Here is a 16,416-nt window from a genome sequence, read left to right on the forward strand (position 1 = left end):
AAGAAAAGGACAGAGAAGCACCGAGATGGTCTCAAAAGAAACAGCAATGAAAACGCAATATATACAATATATACATTAATACATTAGTCTCGAATGAGAAGAAGCGGAGTTAAAACTTAATATTCAAATACTTGATAAAATGAAATACCAAACTGACGTTAACAAAAGTCAAATTACAGGCAGGTTAAAAAGTCAAAAATATGATGTATGTAAAGTTAAAATTTGCATCAAACCTTTGCACTTCAATTTGCCGTTATAATTAACATTAATTCTAGACGATTTTGATCTCTCTTTACATAAACTTATTTTTGATTTAGTCAGTAGTAAAACTAGAGGAATATTAGTAGTGTAGACGATATGTAGTGCAGACCATCTTTAATTAAACATACTTCAGTTAAACCAAACATTTCTTCTAAATCTCTTAAAAATTAGAGATATTATAAAAACATAAATATTCTGTTTTACAAAACCATTTCACATATTACAATTTTAATAGTATTATTGTACCCTAAACAAACTTAACAAAATAAACAGCAGTTCTGAAAAAACATAGTAAACGAGTTATAAAAGTAAGCCAAAACTTGGGATTGAAACGGTAACATTTGTCACCTTCATCCATATTTAAACACTACTTGACTTATCAATGGATTTTGTTCAAACAGAAGGCTACCGTTTGCGTTTTAAGATGGAAGAACCTCCTAAAACTTCCAGTCGAATCGGAACCTTTGCCGAAATTCCAACATGGCGGAAGAAACTGGAACATATACGTATATGGATGAAAAATGCGCCGAACCTCCACCTTCAAAATGGTTTGGCATCAACAAGAACTTGATCATGTTAAAAATAACACTGTTCTTTCTTTATGGAGGTATAGTGATTGTTAGTTGTATTAATTTATTGGTATTTATTAATAACTATCCACAGCAACATCTTCGTTAGTGCCTTACCTGACAATTCATATGCAGAACATTGGACTGAAAATGGAAGATATTTCCATAGTGTACTTGGCTTTGCCTCTAACGACGTTTCTTGCACCCCCAATCACCGGGTTCTTGGTGGATAAATTCGGAAAATACAAACCAGTGGTGATAGTGTCGTTTTTGTTAACGGCTGTGCTCCATCACGTCTTGCTTTTCATCCCTGGGCAAGAATTAAGGGGAGTGCAACCTCCAGGTTACGTCATTACCCATCCGAGAAAAATGTATGTTGAGGTATGGTGGAGTCCCTGCCCTTCAAGACAATGTCCCGAAGACGAAGAAATTGACGTGGTCCTGGATATGTGCGTAGATCACTGTTTGCTGAAGAAACAAAGGCCTCCTCAAAATCCTATGTTGATTGTTTTTGGGAATGGTACTGATTTAGGAGTGGACCCAGGAGATGAAGATAATCTGAACTTTCATTTAGGAAAAAATAATACCAAAACGTACGTTGGTTTTCGCTAATAAAAAATAATTTACTAGTAAATTTCAAACTGATCATCTTAATTTAGCCAGCCTTCTATCCAGCCTCTATATGCACTACTAACATTTTCAGGAATACAACTGGGTTGCTGATAACTTTAGACATGCACCCAAATCTTGGAGAACCAATTGAAACATTCGGCTTTGAATTGGAAGAAGAAGAAAATCCTGACGTTACAGAACTGTCCAAAAGATTCAACCACAGGTTGCTTCAAAGATATGGCGTTCAAACGCAAGAACTAGATGAGCTGGATCTTCGTTGTGGTGGTATAGTATATGGAGCTAACATGGTAACCAAACACCGTCTAAATGATATATCGAAGGATTGCATTTTTCAAAAATGCCAATTTCGATCTAACGGACCTAGCGTTTGTCCTCCAGACTATAAAGAAGCTGATACCAAAACCTTCTGGATATACTTCTTTCTCCGTTTTGTCGGGAGTACTATGTTAACTGCAGGAGTGACCATCATGGATCCAATTGCTTTGGCCCTTATAGAAAAGCATGGAGGAGATTTCGGAAAAGAGAGATTGTTTTCCAGTTTGGGGATGGCTATATTTTCACCTTTGATTGGTTACTTGATTGATGTTAGAAGCAGTAAACTTGGTCACACTGACTACTCAGCAGCTTTTTACGCTTTTGATGTACTTCTGGTGATATCTGCAGGAGCTGCTGCTATGATGCCTTTAGAAACTAAACTTCCTTCAGATAACGTGTTCAAAGACTTGTTTAACATATTTAAAATTCCTAAAGTGGTGGTGTTCTTGATCTTCATGTACATTTTGGGGAATTTATGGGGTTTCCTGGAGAGCTATTTGTTCTTCTATCTTAGGGATTTAGGAGCTCCAACTTCCTTACTTGGGATAACTGTGACTGTTGGTACTATTAGTAGTTTACCATTTTTGTATGGGGCAGAAAGAATAGCCAGCACTATTGGGCATGTTAATATCATCATCATGGCGTTCTTTGCACATGCAGTAAGGTTAATGGGATATTCTTTCATTGAGTAAGTGTGGCAAATTTTGATTATTTGTTTTATTAATTTTGAAAATGGGATACAGAAGCGCCTGGTGGTGTTTTCCTTTTGAAGCTTTGGAATCAGTTTCAGTGCATTTGATGTGGGTGGCAGCAGCCACTTATTGCGCAGTTCTAGCTCCCGCAAGTCTCCTGGCAACTTTAATTGGAGTAGTTGGAATGGCTCATTACAGTATTGGCAGAGGTTCAGGTTCCTTTATAGGGGGTCAAATAATCAGCAAATTCGGAATTAGGGATGCTTTCCAAATCATGGGGGTGTTTGCTGGCTGTTCGGGTGTGATTTACACTGTTTTATACAGATGCTGGTTGAAAAAACACGACTTGAGAGTCGATAAGATTTCTGGTAAGTTGTTGAGTTGTGTTGTTCAAAAGGTACTAAAATTGGCATTACCATAATTAGACAAAAAATCAAAAAATGTAAACACTGGTGAGCCCAAATTTAAGGATCAAGGTACAACAATGAGCATTGAGAGATTGAGTTTAATGGTGGAGTTCAACCAAATTGGTTCTTTAACTTCATTGGGTAAAAACCACATGCACAGGACTAGGAGTAACAGCATCAGAAGGGGAAGCTACTCAGGAGCAGCATCTAAAAACGCCAAGACCTCGAAAAATGATCTCCTCAAGTCTGCTTTGGAGGTTAATCACAGCAAAAGCAATGCCAAGCTTAATAAAAGTCCTGAGATGAATGGCAGGGTATAATTTACTGTGTTTGCTCGTTTCTGTGTAGCCTAATTTATTATCTGATTGTTAACGTAGGTAAATAGGAGCCAAAGTTTGGCGTTCCAGGAGAGAGAACAGCTCATTCCAAACGAGAAGGACGAGCTTGGTTATGATGAAAGTAAGAAATCAAATTCAATACAGAAAGCCGAAGAGAACAGTAAAGAAAAACTTACTGATAAATAACCTCATGATAGATGTTAATATAAGTATAATATATCTGTAGCCTTATAATAATAATTTTATTTACCGAAAGGGCTAAAACACAAAACCACACACATCTGTGTATGTTTATATTTAATAAGTTACAACAACGGTTTTACACAAAACAATTAAAAGGCAAACTGTATAACAACACAGCCACATAAATAATATTCATAACCTTACGTTTATTTTAACGAAATAATATATGCACATATACACAAACGACATTACAGTTGTAAATTTTAGTAATAGTAACAAATTAAAACAGAAACAGATGTAAAATACAATTTATCAAGAAGAATGTATTAATAAAAAGTAAAAATTACAAACATCTGCGCAATAATAACAATTATAGTTTCTATGCACCTCGACTAATTAAAAATGATTTTCTTTAATCAGGGGTTCAATAAAAAAACGATTACGCGCTCTAAAATAAATAATAAAAAGTTTATCACAATCTTTTACATTTAAAAATATTTACAAATGAAACGCCCTGTGTAATTTAGTAAGTTGGTATACCATCATTATACGACACCGTTTATAAAACTAAAAGTATTTTACTTGACTCTTAACTATATTGCAACTGACTGGTTCTTACCACAGTCATATATATACTAAAAATCAAACAAAATTACAATGACAAGAGAATTTTAGTGTTGCCAAAGTGTAGAAAAACAGTTGGACTAACTGGCGTATTTCAACAGAAAAAACAAGTTTCAAACACAACCAACTCTTTTACACCATTTAGTTAGAAAGATCATCGTCTGTAATAACTTTTGGCGTCATCCTAAATTTGTTTGACTTTCAGTATAGTTCTACTAATAAAGTACTAAAGCATTTGAACATGCTTCCAAGTGCCCCATACAGTTTTGACTTTACCCCGAAGCCAAGGTAACAGATTAAAATTCTTTGTCTCGTTTAGACATACAAGCCTAAATAAAAATTAACGACCTATATCCTCAAAACACTTTGATACGTATGACTAATCAAGTATACAAAAGTTTTATAGCTGCAAGACTTTAACGTCCTATTTATTATCAAATGTTAGTGGCAATTTGCCAGATATATAAGATTTCCAACACTATTTCTTTCGAGATAAGTTTATTTTGTACTATATTATGGTAAAATCTATTGATACTTCCAAATAGCAAAATTTAGTTGACTATTATCAAATCTACATAAACATTTTTGATTTGGTAAAATTTTGATTATGGAAAATCCAGGTCTATCTACTCCAGGTGTATGAGAGATTCGGTTTTTTTCTAGTGCAGTGGAAAAATTCTTCTATTTAAACTTGTTTTCCCAATTTTACTGTCTTCGAACTAGGGTATTGGACCACTTGTTAACATTCCAATGATTAATAAAGCAAGGATTATTGCATTCAAAACTGACCGATACTAGAGAATATGCTATTAACCAATACATCGCGTGCAAATGCTGAAAATACTGTCACGACACCGTAATTAAATGCATTTTTTACAAGCTATAATAACTTTGGTAACAGTGAATGTAGCACCACTTAAAAATCACCAGTTGCTTTGTAATCCTCATTACTGTTTGGATTTTTTAAGTTCAGCTTTAAGTTCTGTCGCCGCTGTGTGTATCCTAAAATGCAGCCTGGATTCACATGAATAACTAGTGTAATTTTTTCTGAAAGAAAATTTTATATAAATTTCTTCAATATTGAACCAAACAAAATCGCTTACCTAGCATCTTCTAGGGCTAGAAGAGCTTTCTCTCTATTGCCTAAAGACCATTCAACCAAAGCTAACTCCACAATAGCGTAAGGAACTATGTAGTTGTCTTCAGTAATGTCTTTTTGCATGCTGATGGCCCTTTCAAAGTAGTCTATAGCTTGATTAGGTGCTCCCATATGCCTAAGACAAGCTCCTTTAAGTAAGTACACTAAAGCTTTGTTGTCGTGATCGTATTTGCTTGGTCGTTTAACGGACTCCACTTCATTTTCAGCGGCTTCGATTAAAGCCATTATATCATTAGCTACGCTGAAGTTTTTCATAATTTTCAGCAAGTTCCAAAGGAACATTAATTCTATCACTGGGACTGTAAGACGTTTTTTTTGGCTAAAGTATCTCTCGGCTTTTTTGATAGCAAATTTTTCCATTGGGAGGGATTTGCCCGCTATTCGCTGCTTGTATCTTGGAAGATCTCTGTAAGTGTATTATGTTAAGTTTATCAAAGAGATATAGTAATATACACGGTGTTCATATAAAGGAAGGTGTTAATAATTTCTGGAAATAGATTATTAGAGACACTAAACTAATTAGTCATTCAACTGCTCGATATTTTTAGCTGACGTCCTCCATTATTTGAACACGTTGTGCATAAAAATACAAAAAGACTAAACCCAATTCCAATTTATTTCCGTACTTCATTAAGTTGTCCATTTCCATTTTCTCTTCAAAAGTCAACTCATCCCTTATCATCACCATAATGGCCGCCTTCTGATACATATACAAACACCTCGACCATTTGCTTTCCTTAATTAAAATGGTAATAAATTTCAAAGCTTCTCTCCATTCGCATCTTAAACTAAAATTATAATTGACAGTCTGAAGTAGAGCACTAAGTACAAAAGCCAGCATGAAATAAGGTAATAAGGACTTTCACTACCTCAAGTAGAATTATTCATTGCTTTTAAGGCACGTTTCATCCAAAATAATATTTGTAATCGTTTTTATTACAAATGTCATGTAACTGTTATAGGTAATTTAAATATGTAGGTAGGTACATATATTTTTAATTTGAAAACTGTGGCTAATTACTATTTATTACTTAAAGGTGAGTTACTTATTTCAGCTTTGAAATTACATTTGATAAAAAGAATCCAAAAAACTTACCAATGCACCCATAACAGTTCCCAAAAACAAATGTGATGAAATTGTGGCCAAATATCCTGCGATTTCCAAGACAAAGTGTAGTATTTGATACTTTCCTTCAAATTGCCTTTCATAAACTCTAGCCTGCCTTGGAAGAACAAAAACCATACACCATCAGGGTGTTTTTTCAGCTGTTTATCTAAGATCTCTTGACAAATCTCTGTATCCCCTTCACGATAACTTAGAACGTGCATTACGATTAGATTGTAGGCTAAAAGTGTCATCATACATAAAATCTGTCTGATGCCATTTAATTGATAGCCTTCTATTAAGTCTTTCAGTCCTTCTTCCTGTAACAGTTACTGTTTGATTGCCTAACATATAATTTAGTGTATGTAAACTGGTTGTTACCTTATTACCAGAAAAACCAATAAATTCGAGCAGCTTAATGATTTTGGAAGGAAGCATTGAAATCATCAGATTGAAAGTCCCAATTCCCATTTTAACACCACTTTCAAAATGTAGTTTAGACGATTCGTTTTCCCACTGTCTTTTAATCAACACTTGCTGACATTCTCTAAAATCATGACGTTTTTACAAGCAACAATACAATGTTGACAATACTAACTTGTAAGAATTAAAACAGGACCGAATCTTTATTCCAGCTCTAAGAAAACTGCTTAAAGTTTCATCTTCCATAAAAGTAAGCATCGACTTCAAAAGTAAGCATTCTGCGTAGCAAAGCTCAGCATGAGCTTCCAATTCAGTAAACTGTTCATAATGATGTTTCTTCACCATTTTTCCTAATGATTCCCCTAGTGTGTTTCTCTTTCTAAATTTATTGCACACTACAAGAGCCTGCTTTAAAGCTTTGGAAGCTGCCCTTATGGCTGCTGGTTCTACTGTTAAAATCGCTTCTAAAAAGAGAAATATAGCATGGCCTAGAGAATGGTATACAGAGCCACTTGAACTAAAAAAGTTTCTATTAGAAATGGTTTAAAGAAATTTGACGGGGAACTTACTATGGTGACATAAGTTGTTTAGCTTCAGTAAACTGATTGTTGAAAAAGTAGAATATTGCTTGTTCGGCTTCTTCCAGAGCCCTTCCCAGGGTCATGTCACCCCTGAATTACAGAAAAAAAATTGTAAAAAGAACAAGCCTTCTATTATTTCACATAATATGTATATAATATAAAAATACAAATTTTTTTAATAAAACTATCAAAATTCACATGATGAAATACTTACAAGTCGCCAGGTACAAATTCACTGGCATCTTCAAACTGAAACAAAAAAAAGTGCATAAATTACAGGCAACCTTCTCACTGACGTCAATTTATGGTATATTTTTTAAAAGTTAAACAGATTACTCGTTCACCTTTGCAGGTAAAACTGGTCGTTTACCAGATTATTTAAAGCCTCAAAATTTTAGTTCAAGTTCAGACCTTGGGATTAATATATTTAAAATCAATTCCATAAAGAGGATGCTATGCCGAAGCAAAAACAAACGCATAAAACATATTTTTATTACGTTTGCTTTTGAAGTTCCTAAGGTTACAGGTACAACGCAGTCGTCGGTCAATTTGTTCTTGAACTTTGTCTTATTATCGTATCAATTAATTTTACGCAGACGAATTTCAATAAGCAGAAATTAATTATCTATGTTGTTTGAAAAGTGTAACCTATTATTCAAATTCTCATTGACATAACAGCTGCAAAAATCATAAATGTATTAAGTAATATATCTAAACGGATAAACACCAATAAATATTGGTTTAAAGTTTATATTTGATTACCCTCAATATTTTTATAGGGATTTCAGGTATGATTGCAAAATTTTTAATTAATAACGTAAAAAAGTGAATGGAATCGATTATTAGCAGTTCATTCGCCCGTTACAGTTAAGGTCGCAAACTCGTTTTATTTTTTTTTTGCTAGGGCTTCATTACGTAATAAGCTTCTTGTATGCAAGGAAGGTATACAGAAAAATTGAATCCAAGATGACTGTTATTTGAAATTGTACTGTTTAGTAATCAATAAATGTTTTAGAATGTAATGTTGTCTTACAACTCAACTTTGACCTCAATATGTTCATGAATTTATTCATAAAAGTGCTTTAAGGACAAATTGCATCAGTGTAAAGCCACATAGTAGAAAATTCGTTCAAATCTCCCTTCCTACTAGTTCTTTTGGGTGGTGCCATTGATGCTAAATCTATTGAATATTCCTTAGTTCTAGAAGCAAATAAATAATATATAAACCTATTTTTCCTAGATTTTTTTTTGTAAATGATTAATTATAAACATATATATTCTCAATTTAGTCAATATAATATACTTTAAAATAGTTTTATGAAGATGAGGTGCAGTTCAGTAAATTTCCTGAATACGAAGTATTTAGTTTGTCTACTGATAGAACTCAGCCAAAAAATGCAAGGTATATTTCTGATACTTTAATAATTAACTTGAAAACTGTTGTATAAACAAGATAGTCAAATATTAATTTAATTAAAAAAACAGAAATACAATAGAATTCTATAAATGTTTGCACTAAGACATTTTGACAAATGTGGAATAGTTTATAACAAATTTCGGTACCTTTAAACTTCAAAAAACAAAAATATATTGACACTGTACAATACCTTGTGATACTACTTATTAAACCAGTTTTCACAAATTAAAAAAATTATAATTAAGGAGAAAATACTAATAAATATCCTTATTGCAAACTAACTTTCTCTTAAATTGCATTCTTCTTACAGGCCGTAACGTTATTGTTTATTTACGTGTTTACAAATTGTAGATCCTCTTACTTATTCTTACCTCTTCGGAATCGTCATTGTCCTCCTCAATATCGTTCTCCCCATTCTCGTACTTTTTCTCCAATGGATGTTCCATGATTTTGGCCACTCTAACTGGAAGAGTCACTGAAAACGTGAAAGCACAGTAAACACCGAGATTCCACTCAGAAGTCTTTTAAACACACTTACAAGTTGACGTCATGATAAAATAGATTGTTATTATATTCTACCTTATCATACAAATTCAAATTATCAACTGCGCTCGGCGCTTTTAAAAGCTTATTTAATATTATTAAGGAGAATATCGACCTTCTAGTATATGCGAGCGATACACACTTGTCGAGTGGTATTGGTGCAAACTCAATCCACCAGCTTTTAGCAAATGAAAGGAAAGCGGAATCAACCTCGATTGGTACTTTCTCTTAAATAAAATGAATCTATTTGGCATGCCCGTCTTCATTTAATTACAGGAACGCGATGAAAATTGATTGCTTCCCCTCCTGCCTCTTAGGAAGGGAGGCAATAAATCCGAACTCTATCCAGGTATGTAAAAAAATTACAACCTGGCTGAACAATGCGACAACCCAGCTAACAAATTAGATAAAAAGACTTCCCAGTATAATTAGACTAATTGACTACCAATTAAAAATACACAAGCTAAATTAACCAATATGTGTCTAGAATTAAACTATAAAGTACTCAGGTTGATAAATACTTCTGCTTTTAATTGACTTAATTAGTAGACATACATGAAAGATAGCAGACTATCAAACTGGTGCAATCCTTGTCAGTTGCTAGGGCACAAAAAATAAGTAAAGAGGCCACTTATAAAGTCTGACAATCTTTTCGAGGATATGCTCACCTTCAAATCAATTCAGGACCATTAAAAAACCAGCACCTGTAAAAGAAGTATATAATTTCCATATGCCTGAGTGCTTGTTCATACACAGATGAAATATCACTACTGTCATCAGATTCTCATTTGCGGCAAACCGCATATTATGAGGAAATGTGGGGGCAGTGTAGTAATTAAATTTTAACTACAGTATTTATATTCAGGTATCTAACTGTAATTGTTAAAGGTATAAAGGTCCATTTATTTCCCGTCTGTAATATTCTTATCGTTTTTAATATAAAAAAAACAGGAAAGTTTTTCTTACAGTTCTGGGGAACTCCACATACCTGTATGATACTATAAGCTAATTAAAATATGAAACTTTGGAAAAAACAAATTTTTCACAGTTAACAACAATGAACACAAATTTTAAAGTTATCCTGCTACACACTTACAAAACACTTAAAAAAATGAATCAAGTAAAAAACCAACATGTTAAAGTATAACAATTTATCACGTTAATGTGCAATACATTATGTTGATAATAATTACTACTTTAAAAACTGTAAGTACCTTCATAACAAATATAGAAATTACAATTTACAATTTGAATCACATTGGTAATTAACAAGTTTGCAATATGCATCGCTAATTTCCATATCATTTACTCTTATCTCTGTTAAACCCATTGGAAATAAAGTCATTGGCTTTTAATTTAAATATAAGTTGAACTGCTTTTATACAGGGCAATTTTCTCGATAACGGTTTAGCTTTGATAAATGAAATCGATAAAGACAACTTCAAGACTAAAAATCATGATTTTTTTTTCTACTAAGAAGGTGCTAGATGTGGTGAAGAATATTCTGATATTTTTGAACACCTATACATGAAATGTACTGTAATGTACCATTTAACCATTTATTGTTACAGATTCTGTTATAGAAAACGTCATTTATATAGGTACCTATTATAAATTATTAGACCAAAAATGTATATATCCTTGGCGCATTCACCACGTATCAATAAAAATATTAATCTTTATCATTCAAGTTATTTGCTAAGATTACGCTGTACAAATACACAAATCAAAATATTTGAATGAAAAAATCAAAATTCAGTTCAAAACCATTTTGAATTACAAAAAAATATATAGACAACCTCTTGTCTATATCATCTCAAAAATTGATAAAATAAACCAGTTTTTCTGCCTAAAAAAAATATGTGGCAACTTCTAAGCTTTACATACAACTTTTCTTTGGTAACTAAAGTAAGCAATGATTAATGCAAAATAACAGAACTGTAACTAGTAAGCTAGAAATAATTTAATTTATTAAATCTATTGTATGTTTACCTTTTTTGCCTAGAAGCAATAATATGGCACTGTCTAATGCTTCGTTGTGACATAATCATCATTGAGAATTTATTCCCAATCTTTATTTATCCATTTTAGCATACTTTATACAAACTATGGTATAACTTACAAGGAAAATCAACAGATAAGCGTTGTAACGTTGTAAAACTTTATTTTACTAGACTAATTTAAATTTAAAACTACTAGTGCGGTTCTTTAATTATCTCTTAGAGAATCGTAACCGCTGTGCTACGTCATTTGTCACTGTCATCGACTGCCACACATAACCTCAAATTAGATGATTGACTCCTTTGCCTGTGTTTTGTTGGTGACTTTTTGCTCAAAAATTGTGTTTTTTATATAAATTAGGTAATCATGAATTGTTCATACTCAAGTTTTGAACTTTAGCCGTCCTCAGTCATGGACGCGGACCATGATAAGGCGTCCTTCTGGAAGAAAAACATCAAAAATGTCCCTGGGAGGTAGGAGCTTTTAAATTGCTTTGATTTGTCATAGGAGATTTCACCTATATTAACATACTTTTAAAGCCCTGTTTACTGTTATTGTGGTCAGTTTTAAATAGGTTTTGTGTCGTTGATTGTGTAGGTTTTGTAAAAGATAGGTTTTCATGTGTAATGAGGTTGTCACAGTTTTTATGACAAATTTTATGATAATAGATGATTTCATTGCAGAAAAAATTCATTCCAGTTGAATTTATATACAGATATACACTTAATTTCAATGTGGGAACTATATACATATTATGCTATTGTTATTTTGTAGCATTATACCAAATATGCAAATTTTCAAGTTGTAAGTCTACAGCCTCTCCCAAAACTAAACTAAACCAATGTAGATTAAATTGAATTGAAGAAATAAGGACTGTCAGTTATAAAGACAAAATATGTATGTAATATACTTAATAATATATGTTTTCAATGAATAATTATATTTTTATATTCTTTTAATATATGGGACTAAACTTAAGGTTTTATGTGTCTATTTCTGATGGAAAAATGCAGGACTACAATAAATTCAAACTGGGGGAAAAAAAGTACAAGAATACACTTAAGTAGGGATGTCCTATAATAACACTATTTATAAGTGTTCAACAAAGCCAAATAATTTTCATTAATGAGGTCATTACTCATTCCTAATAAGTCTATGTCATACTAAATAATAAATGTCAACCTGAATTATAATGAACCTATTATTAAGTCTGTTTACATTATAATATATTTGTAAATAAATAAATAACAAATTCCTGACTTTATACACATAACTGCAGTGTAACTATTGCATAATGTTTCAAGGCCCAGCCCTAAACGGGAAGGAAAAAGCAACAGCAAAAGCAAACACCAAGGTTCTACATCCTTTCAGGACTTCCAGGAATCTGTAAGTGATGCTTGGGATATGGATGATGATGAGTTTTGTTCTGGCTTGAAGAGTAAGTTGACTGGTGTGTTTTGGCATAAAATAAAAATGGGAAAAACTGTGATTATTTAATATGATCATCAGTGTTTCTCTATAATATTCAAACTCATATTCTACCAGGTGATTTATAATATTTTGTCACTGTATTTTTTTCACAATATTTATTGCACACTGGAAGCAACATTTGAAATAGACAATGGACTTTAAAACATGTAAAAAGTTTTTAATCTGATGAAATCACTGAATAACATTGTGTAAAACATAATAGATCACCTTGGATCTTCTGGTTTTGATTTGACAAAATGTATTGTCAATTTCAGATACAAAAATATCAAAAAAGGTATCCCAGTCGGCAGCTTTAAACGTCCTAAATACTCATCGAAATACGACTGAAACTAAACGGTCTTCTTCAGAAAACCTGCACAATACTTCCCTTCAAATAATCCGTGATACAGAAATAGTGAGAATAAGTAGGATTCCAGGCAGGCCATTACAAATGCATTGCTCTAATCCACCTCAAGAAGAAGATAGTGAATCAAAGTTGGAGAGGTTTGAAGTAGTGCTGGCAAATCCACCTTCACTGCAAGAGTTATGTAAATTGAGTTGGTCCGGAATTCCAGTGAAAGTAAGGGGAATTACTTGGAGGCTTTTGTCAGGGTATTTGCCCATTAATCTTGAAAGGCGAGAGGGTGTTTTAGAGAGGAAAAGACAGGATTACTGGACTTTAGTTGAAAAGTATTATTATACTGAGCATGATGAGGTTAACCGTGATATTCAGCACCAAATTAACATTGATGTGCCAAGAATGAATCCTTCTATAGCTTTGTTCCAGCAGAAAACTGTGCAAATTATGTTTGAAAGGATACTTTTTATTTGGTCTATGAGGCATCCCGCATCGGGATATGTTCAGGGTATAAACGACTTAGTAACTCCATTTTTTGTAGTATTTCTCCAAGAATTTATTCCTGATAACAAACCATTTGAAAACTTTGCCGTCGACAGTTTAGCAGAAGAGCAACGCAGAATTATAGAAGCCGATTCTTTTTGGTGCTTATCAAAATTCTTAGATGGAATTCAGGATAACTATGTTTTTGCCCAAATTGGCATCCAGAAAAAAGTGTTACAACTAGAAGAGTTAATTAAACGTGTAGATGAAACCCTCCATAGACATTTAAAACAGCACAATGTTAGCTATTTGCAATTTTCTTTTCGCTGGCTGAACAACCTACTTACTCGAGAATTACCGCTAAGATGTACCATCCGCCTTTGGGATACATATCTCGCTGAGAACGACTGCTTTGCTACCTTCCAGCTGTATGTTTGTGCAGCCTTCCTGTTATATTGGAAGGACGACTTAATGCAACAACGGGATTTCCAAGGGCTACTTTTGCTTTTGCAAAATCTGCCCACTCAGACTTGGACTAGCTCTCAAATTAGCCTTTTAGTGGCTGAAGCGTACAAATTAAAAGTCATGTTTGCTGATGCTCCTAACCATTTAACATGTAATACAAAAAACAACACAGAAAGTTGAAAAAAGCAGTTTTAAAATTTTTGATTTTAAATTTTTTAAAGTATGTTATTTGTTATATGTAAATACATGACTTCACATATTTTTATAATGTATATTTAGTGATAAATTAATTACCTATGATTCAATACATTTCTTATTTAATGTGTTTTGGCCTTTGATTTCCTTTAGCATCATTTGATTTTCCACTTATAGATCTGCTTAATAAAAGAATTGTTATAGTCTTTGTTTTACTCCTGAAAATAGTGCAATCTTTAAAAACTTCTGTAAAAAAAAAGTCAGTCTCTATTTTTAAAAATCATTTTAATGAAGCTAAATGCACATACATACATCATACAACATCCCAAAATTTGGAATAAGAAGTGACAAGACACACAGTAAATACGTTTACAGAAAAGTTTGTACTTTTGGCAGTACTGTCTATTGATTATTATTGTATACATTTCAGGCAATATTCATCACATTGGTATAAAAGCCAAATACAAGCTATAGTAACCACATATAACTAAAAAAGCTAATATTAGTTGATAAAATAAAATCCATATTTCCGCACATAAACGTTAAAATAAAACAACACCATAAAACAACTTGCAATATATAAAATCACTTCTATCTTAATTGCTTGATAAAATCTGTTAGGAAGCAACTGGCAGGCACCCAGTTTCTTCTAGTATTGAAGATTTCAATGCAAGGCTTGGAGGATCTATCATTAGAGGAAGGTACACCTACATAAAAATAATCAAAACTTCATCCATTTGAATAACAAAAATTCCTTACATTTGATTTCAAGGCCATGGTAGTGGGCAATTGCTTTTAGCAACAACCTTTCAAAACTTGTTGATGGGCTTTGCACATAAACATCTTTAGGTGTAACATTGAAAAAATTGAGCAAATTATCTTCACAAGTCTTGACTGACTCCAGAGACAAGTTCTTTTTAGTTTTAAATGTGCGCTTTACACGTGATGACACCCTTCCAATATGTTGTGCTTCACCTTCCTGGTGAACTGGAACTTTAGTTGTGTGATAGTGTTCAGAAAATGCATTAATAATATGCGTTTGTTCCTCTTCAGATTTTTCTACAAAGTCATTCCAGAATTTCATTGCATCTAGGTCCTCTAGCAGCCTGGCAAAAGGACTTTTGTATGGGTCTACTATCACTACCAAGGTACTCTCAGAATCATCTTCTTCAAGAAGGGTTTGCAATATACAACCTTAAAAGTAAAATATTCACTCAAACATATTAGTGCCAAACTGCCTTAAATTTCATTAAAACAGATTGATTAATTTTGTAGACTCTTTATACATATTTATATATGTTTTTCAGTTTTTCACATATGGATAAGTAGACACAAATCACAGCTTAAAATTATTGGACTTTTTTGAAGAACTAAACTAATAACCAACAGTAAGTACCAACTCTTTTACTGTCAAGAACCTTGTCTGTATAGTAATTAATAGAGAAGGACTTATTATAGAATTATTAGCAAAATTAATGCTGTTGCTGTACTACATTTTACTAATGGTGCGCAAATTTACTTTTGTAAGCCACTAATTTGACCTACACTATAAATGCTATTGTTGAAGCTTTTGTGTATGTTTAACATAGGTATTTGTACATTTTACACATTGAACTACTAATCAGTCAATAATAAGATAAACACCAAACTTACGGTTTTGAAAACGACGCACTTTCTTCTTTCCTGAAGATTTCTTCAAGTTAACTGGTTCTTCAACTTGGACAGTCCTAGCTGGTAAGTTATGAAATAGTCTATGAGGAACAGGTTCATTATTGAGAGACTCTGTATCACTAGCTGAGGCACTTCCCAAGCTTAAACAGTCCAGAAATTGTGTGTACAAAACAAATTATATTGATATATCAACCATACTTACTGCAAAGATTCAGTATCAGAAACTTGAGCTGAAGTAGGCCTAACAAAATATGATTTATTGTTACCTTTAATTACTGTCATCTTATGCAACAAAGATGATTGTGATGTAGGTAGGGTAAAGAATATTGTAGAAAGTCCTGTACTGCAATTTTTGGCTGAATAAATTGATAATTTTAAAATTAATTAATTAGTTTCGAATTAAAAATGAAAGAGTTTACAATTCCAAAGATTTTGCCCTCCCCTCTTTTCTGATGCAATATGCAATTGTCGGTCGACTGTCATCTGTCACTGTCAGTAGTCAATTTTAAACTTATTTCCACTA

The 16,416-nt window shown here is 32.7% G+C and overlaps 4 protein-coding genes across 6 annotated transcripts; 2 read left to right on the plus strand and 2 right to left on the minus strand.

Moving 5' to 3' along the window:
* Positions 1-662: 662 nt before the first annotated feature.
* Positions 663-3,768, plus strand: LOC145739177 (major facilitator superfamily domain-containing protein 6). Its single transcript, XM_081994594.1, has 6 exons — positions 663-868; positions 925-1,423; positions 1,534-2,466; positions 2,522-2,838; positions 2,896-3,191; positions 3,255-3,768. Exons 1-6 carry the CDS (start codon positions 742-744, stop codon positions 3,399-3,401), a joined length of 2,319 nt encoding a protein of 772 aa, XP_081850720.1. The 5' UTR covers positions 663-741; the 3' UTR covers positions 3,402-3,768.
* On the minus strand, positions 3,496-11,391 carry LOC145739180 (tetratricopeptide repeat protein 39B-like). Of its 3 annotated transcripts, none has more exons than XM_081994601.1 (10): positions 11,243-11,391; positions 9,079-9,182; positions 7,505-7,539; positions 7,279-7,380; positions 6,885-7,226; positions 6,668-6,833; positions 6,278-6,606; positions 5,808-5,969; positions 5,126-5,587; positions 3,496-5,069 (listed from the first exon to the last, which is right to left on the minus strand). In XM_081994601.1, the coding sequence occupies exons 2-10, from the start codon at positions 9,151-9,153 to the stop codon at positions 4,970-4,972; spliced, it is 1,773 nt and encodes a 590-aa protein (XP_081850727.1). In that variant the 5' UTR covers positions 9,154-9,182; positions 11,243-11,391; the 3' UTR covers positions 3,496-4,969. The 3 variants fall into 3 exon arrangements, with proteins under 3 accessions (XP_081850727.1, XP_081850726.1, XP_081850725.1); XM_081994600.1 differs by lacking the exon at positions 11,243-11,391 and adding an exon at positions 9,919-10,078; XM_081994599.1 differs by lacking the exon at positions 11,243-11,391 and adding an exon at positions 9,246-9,476.
* Positions 11,392-11,520: 129 nt separating this feature from the next.
* Tbc1d22 (TBC1 domain family member 22) lies at positions 11,521-14,352 on the plus strand. The gene is made up of 3 exons (XM_081994611.1): positions 11,521-11,724; positions 12,556-12,689; positions 12,997-14,352. Exons 1-3 carry the CDS (start codon positions 11,663-11,665, stop codon positions 14,205-14,207), a joined length of 1,407 nt encoding a protein of 468 aa, XP_081850737.1. The 5' UTR covers positions 11,521-11,662; the 3' UTR covers positions 14,208-14,352.
* A 136-nt stretch (positions 14,353-14,488) lies between these two features.
* LOC145739192 (R3H domain-containing protein 4-like) lies at positions 14,489-16,391 on the minus strand. Its single transcript, XM_081994619.1, has 5 exons — positions 16,313-16,391; positions 16,096-16,249; positions 15,876-16,033; positions 14,982-15,416; positions 14,489-14,929 (listed from the first exon to the last, which is right to left on the minus strand). The coding sequence occupies exons 1-5, from the start codon at positions 16,374-16,376 to the stop codon at positions 14,814-14,816; spliced, it is 927 nt and encodes a 308-aa protein (XP_081850745.1). The 5' UTR covers positions 16,377-16,391; the 3' UTR covers positions 14,489-14,813.
* Between the last annotated feature and the right edge of the window lie 25 nt (positions 16,392-16,416).

The sequence above is a fragment of the Ips typographus genome, linkage group LG16, assembly GCF_016097725.1.
Source record: "Ips typographus isolate SLU linkage group LG16, UJ_Ityp_2.0, whole genome shotgun sequence".
In the NCBI taxonomy this organism is placed as follows: domain Eukaryota; kingdom Metazoa; phylum Arthropoda; class Insecta; order Coleoptera; family Curculionidae; genus Ips; species Ips typographus.

Coding starts and splice junctions, on each gene's coding strand:
- LOC145739177 (XM_081994594.1), top strand. CDS start 742: ATGGCGGAAGAAACTGGAACATATACGTATATGGATGAAAAATGCGCC. Junction 2,467..2,521: donor ATGGGATATTCTTTCATTGA/GTAAGTGTGGCA, acceptor AATGGGATACAG/AAGCGCCTGGTGGTGTTTTC. Junction 2,839..2,895: donor GAGAGTCGATAAGATTTCTG/GTAAGTTGTTGA, acceptor TACCATAATTAG/ACAAAAAATCAAAAAATGTA.
- LOC145739180 (XM_081994599.1), bottom strand. Junction 5,970..6,277: donor GAACTGTTATGGGTGCATTG/GTAAGTTTTTTG, acceptor TTATAATTTTAG/TTTAAGATGCGAATGGAGAG. Junction 5,070..5,125: donor CTAGCCCTAGAAGATGCTAG/GTAAGCGATTTT, acceptor ATTTTCTTTCAG/AAAAAATTACACTAGTTATT.
- Tbc1d22 (XM_081994611.1), top strand. CDS start 11,663: ATGGACGCGGACCATGATAAGGCGTCCTTCTGGAAGAAAAACATCAAA. Junction 11,725..12,555: donor ATCAAAAATGTCCCTGGGAG/GTAGGAGCTTTT, acceptor TAATGTTTCAAG/GCCCAGCCCTAAACGGGAAG. Junction 12,690..12,996: donor GTTTTGTTCTGGCTTGAAGA/GTAAGTTGACTG, acceptor TGTCAATTTCAG/ATACAAAAATATCAAAAAAG.
- LOC145739192 (XM_081994619.1), bottom strand. CDS start 16,376: ATGACAGTCGACCGACAATTGCATATTGCATCAGAAAAGAGGGGAGGG. Junction 15,417..15,875: donor AGTGCGTCGTTTTCAAAACC/GTAAGTTTGGTG, acceptor TTTACTTTTAAG/GTTGTATATTGCAAACCCTT. Junction 14,930..14,981: donor CCATGGCCTTGAAATCAAAT/GTAAGGAATTTT, acceptor ATTTTTATGTAG/GTGTACCTTCCTCTAATGAT.